General features: G+C 31.2%; 2 protein-coding genes across 2 annotated transcripts in view; both read right to left on the reverse strand.

Moving 5' to 3' along the window:
• Positions 1–1,015: 1,015 nt before the first annotated feature.
• Positions 1,016–1,533, reverse strand: LOC120207790 (uridylate kinase-like). The gene is made up of 3 exons (XM_039207206.1): positions 1,470–1,533; positions 1,292–1,398; positions 1,016–1,177 (listed from the first exon to the last, which is right to left on the reverse strand). The coding sequence occupies exons 1-3, from the start codon at positions 1,531–1,533 to the stop codon at positions 1,016–1,018; spliced, it is 333 nt and encodes a 110-aa protein (XP_039063137.1).
• LOC120207786 (uridylate kinase-like) overlaps positions 1,018–5,000 on the reverse strand; it is an 11,080-nt gene continuing 7,097 nt past the window's right edge. The window contains exons 7-9 of the transcript XR_005524240.1: positions 1,559–1,724; positions 1,223–1,398; positions 1,018–1,125 (exon numbers count right to left, since the gene is read on the reverse strand). The gene's annotated coding sequence lies outside the window, so the exon portion shown is untranslated. The remainder of the gene's footprint in view (positions 1,126–1,222; positions 1,399–1,558; positions 1,725–5,000) is intronic.

The raw sequence follows: 5,000 nt of genomic DNA on the forward strand, positions 1-5,000 counted from the left end.
AATATATATTTTATCTTTTGAAACTCATTTTTAACAATAATTTTAAATAATTAAATTTTAAACTACACTTTTATACAATAATTTTAAAAGTTAATTTCTCTAACACTTTTGAAAATTACTTTTTAAAAGCTGCACCAAGCTGGCGCTTCAAATATAATCCGTGAGTTAAGCTTTTGTTAGAAACAAACCCAATTATCAACTAAAGTTGAATTGATTTCTTAAGATTATGCTTGGTTCATGAAAGACATTTATTGTACTTGTGTCAGCCATGTATTACACTCTCATCGATTATTGAGATGTTATTTATGTCATGTATTATGGTCTCAATGGTTATTAAGATGTTTACAAACTAGAAAAGTGACCTTCAAAAAATAAAAATTTGGAAAATTATTAATTTAAACATTAAATTTAAAAATATCAAATCGTGTATAAAACTTAGGTTTTAATGTGTTTGTATATTAGAACTCATCAATTAATCTTAGTGATGAAAACGAATATTATTCTTCTTATAGGACTTGAATTTGAGTAATTACATCTTGGAGATCTAAAACTTTTGTGATTGGAGATCTAAAACTTGATTTGCTCCGAAGAAAGTTGAGTTAATCAATTAAGTTATTTGATTTTCGAGTTAAGTTGGATTGAATTTTACAATTTGAGAAAATCGAATAGTTTCATGTTAATGTTACCCTATAAAGCATTAATAATGCTACGATAGGGCATGGGTTTCTGTGAATGCACTGTGAAGTAATCCTAATCAAAACATATTCTTCTACAACAAAGTAGATTGATATAGAAATCATTCAATAATTAACTGTTTGATTAAGATGGCTACATTTTCAAAAGTGTCGGCGATCCACATATTTTTGTGCAGAAAACCAGCATTTCATCAGTCAAAAGAGTGCATTTGATTTCTTGCTTCAGTTCCTCATATGTAATCTCCAGGAAACTTACCCTGGAAAAGCTCTCATTATGCTTATGTTTCATCAATGAATTACAACAACATCAAGTATCTTGTTCATGCCGTTGCCACTGTTGAATTCCATGTTCCGCCGATCAATGTACCGACACTCTCCCCCTTAATTGCTTTTGCGATGTTCCCCGCTTTTGTTAAGTTGAAGACAACAACTGCATTGACGGAAAGATACTTCAGATAAATAGCTACTTCCTTCAGCTGTTGCTTGTTGGGTTAACTCAAAAACAGATTACAGACGTTTGAACGAACCGGGAATGTTATTTTCTTGGCACAGAGTAATGGCAGTCATGTCCATCACCGAGAGATCTTTGAAGTCACCTCATGATAAGTCAGTGTGTCATGAAGCCGGGCATTTGGATTACGCCTAGGATCATCATCGTATACCCCATCTACATTTGTGGCCTTCAACACAACTTCTGCATTGACTGGGAAAACAAATAGACAATAAAATTATATTCCTAGGGGTAGGGTTTATATAATATGCTTAAAAAGTGACAATGGAGCGGATAATTTGCCCCCAACCCCGGATACTGTATTCCCCCTAATCTGTTAGTATGCATTCGGATGGAGGGAAAAATGACTCACTTTCTGCACAGCGAAGCGCTGCGGCAGTGTCAGTGGTGAAGAACGGATTACCAGTTCCAGCAGCAAAAATGACGACCCTCCCTTTCTCCAAATGCCTCACGGCCCTTCTACGTATATATGGTTCTGCAACCTCTGACATACGAATGCAGTCTGGACACGTGTTGGATACATACATACATACATACATACATACATACATACATACATACATACATACATACATACATACATACATACATACATACATACATACATACATACATACATACATACATACATACATACATACATACATACATACATACATACATACATACATACAACATACATACATACATACATACATACATACATACATACATACTACATACATACATACATACATACATACATACATACATACATACATACATACATACATACATACATACATACATACATACATACATACATACATACATACATACATACATACATACATACATACATACATACATACATACATACATACATACATACATACATACATACATACATACATACATACATACATACATACATACATACATACATACATACATACATACATACATACATACATACATACATATACATACATACATACATACATACATACATACATACATACATACATACATACATACATACATACATACATACATACATACATACATACATACATACATACATACATATACATACATACACATACATACATACATACATACATACATACATGTATCATACATACATACATACATACATACATACATACATACATACATACATACATGCATGCATGCATACATACATACATACATACATACATACATACATACATACATACATACATACATACATACATACATACATACACACACACACACACACACACACACACACACACACACACACACACACACACACACACACACACACACACACACACACACACACACACACACACACACACACGCACGCACGCACGCACGCACGCACGCACGCACGCACGCACGCACGCACGCATGCATGCATGCATGCATGCATGCATGCATGCATACATACATACATACATACATACATACATACATACATACATACATACATACATACATACATACATACATACATACACATACATACATACATACATACATACATACATGCATGCATGCATGCATACATACATACATACATACATACATACATACATACATACATACATACATACATACATACATACATACACAACACACACACACACACACACACACACACACACACACACACACACACACACACACATACATACATACATGCATGCATGCATGCATGCATGCATGCATGCATGCATGCATACATACATACATACATACATACATACATACATACATACATACATACATACATACATACATACAAGCCACAGATTCTTCTGACATTTTACTTTGCTTTATCTGTTATAAAAGTGGCATGCATCCAACTTTGATTAGAGGGCAAGCAATGCTTAGCGTCTCTGCTGATATTCAACTTATGCTTCTTTAATCACTCATATACAACTAGAATATTAAAAAGATAGAATTAACGTGAAACACATGAAGGTTAAGAGAAAAGAAAATAACTCATCAAATTGCCTGCCGGTGACCGCTCCAATATTTCGGTCCCTTGACGTCACTTTTTAAAATCACTTTTAGATTATAAAAAAACTGTTTCATCAATATAAAAAAACTGTGAAAAATGAAAAAAACTGGTGAAAATGAAAAAAAAATTGTGGTAGAAACGGTGGTTTCAAACCAACCGCAAAAGTTAGGATTTCTAGTTTTTTCCAGTTTCAACTTTAATTTTAGAAGCAAATTATAATTTTACCCTTATTAATACATGAGCTCCACTCAATTATGTATTTACATTTTATTTTAATAATTTAACACTAACGTACTTAAAAAATAATTTATTACTTAATATTTATTTTAATTACTAATTTTTTTAATATTTTTTGTCAAAACAAATATTTAAATTATTATTCATAATAATTTTATCTCCAAATGTTAAAAATATTGATAATATATTTTTTCCTAATAAAATTTTCATATATAAAAATATTATTAATGAGTTATCTTAAATATTTTATTTTAATTTTATTATAGATTAAGTTGATATATTTTACATGTCATATATTAATAAGTATAAATATAATTTAAACGCTATATTTTTAATTTATAAGAATATATATTTTATCTTTTGAAACTCATTTTTAACAATAATTTTAAATAATTAAATTTTAAACTACACTTTTATACAATAATTTTAAAAGTTAATTTCTCTAACACTTTTGAAAATTACTTTTAAAAGCTGCACCAAGCTGGCGCTTCAAATATAATCCGTGAGTTAAGCTTTTGTTAGAAACAAACCCAATTATCAACTAAAGTTGAATTGATTTCTTAAGATTATGCTTGGTTCATGAAAGACATTTATTGTACTTGTGTCAGCCATGTATTACACTCTCATCGATTATTGAGATGTTATTTATGTCATGTATTATGGTCTCAATGGTTATTAAGATGTTTACAAACTAGAAAAGTGACCTTCAAAAAAAAAATTTGGAAAATTATTAATTTAAACATTAAATTTAAAAATATCAAATCGTGTATAAAACTTAGGTTTTAATGTGTTTGTATATTAGAACTCATCAATTAATCTTAGTGATGAAAACGAATATTATTCTTCTTATAGGACTTGAATTTGAGTAATTACATCTTGGAGATCTAAAACTTTTGTGATTGGAGATCTAAAACTTGATTTGCTCCGAAGAAAGTTGAGTTAATCAAATTAAGTTATTTGATTTTTCGAGTTAAGTTGGATTGAATTTACAATTGAGAAAATCGAATAGTTTCATGTTAATGTTACCCTATAAAGCATTAATAATGCATACGATAGGGCATGGGTTCTGTGAATGCACTGTGAAGTAACCCTAATCAGAACATATTCTTCTCCAGCGAAGTAGATTGATATAGAAATCACTGAATAATTGATTGTTTGATTAAGATGGCTACAATTTTCAAAAGTGTCGGCGATCCACATATTTTGTGCAGAAACCAGCATTTCATCAGTCAAAAGAGTGCATTTGATTTCTTGCTTCAGTTCCTCATATGTAATCTCCAGGAAACTTACCCTGGAAAAGCTCTCATTATGCTTATGTTTCATCAATGAATTACAACAACATCAAAGTATCTTGTTCATGCCGTTGCCACTGTTGAATTCCATGTTCCGCCGATCAATGTACCGACACTCTCCCCCTTAATTGCTTTTGCGATGTTCCCCGCTTTTGTTAAGTTGAAGACAACAACTGCATTGACGGAAAGATACTTCAGATAAGTTAATAGCTACTTCCTTCAGCTGTTGCTTGTTGGGTTAACTCAAAAAC

This window comes from Hibiscus syriacus, unplaced genomic scaffold (genome assembly GCF_006381635.1).
Source record: "Hibiscus syriacus cultivar Baekdansim isolate YM2019G1 unplaced genomic scaffold, ASM638163v2 tig00015395_pilon, whole genome shotgun sequence".
NCBI lineage: Eukaryota > Viridiplantae > Streptophyta > Magnoliopsida > Malvales > Malvaceae > Hibiscus > Hibiscus syriacus.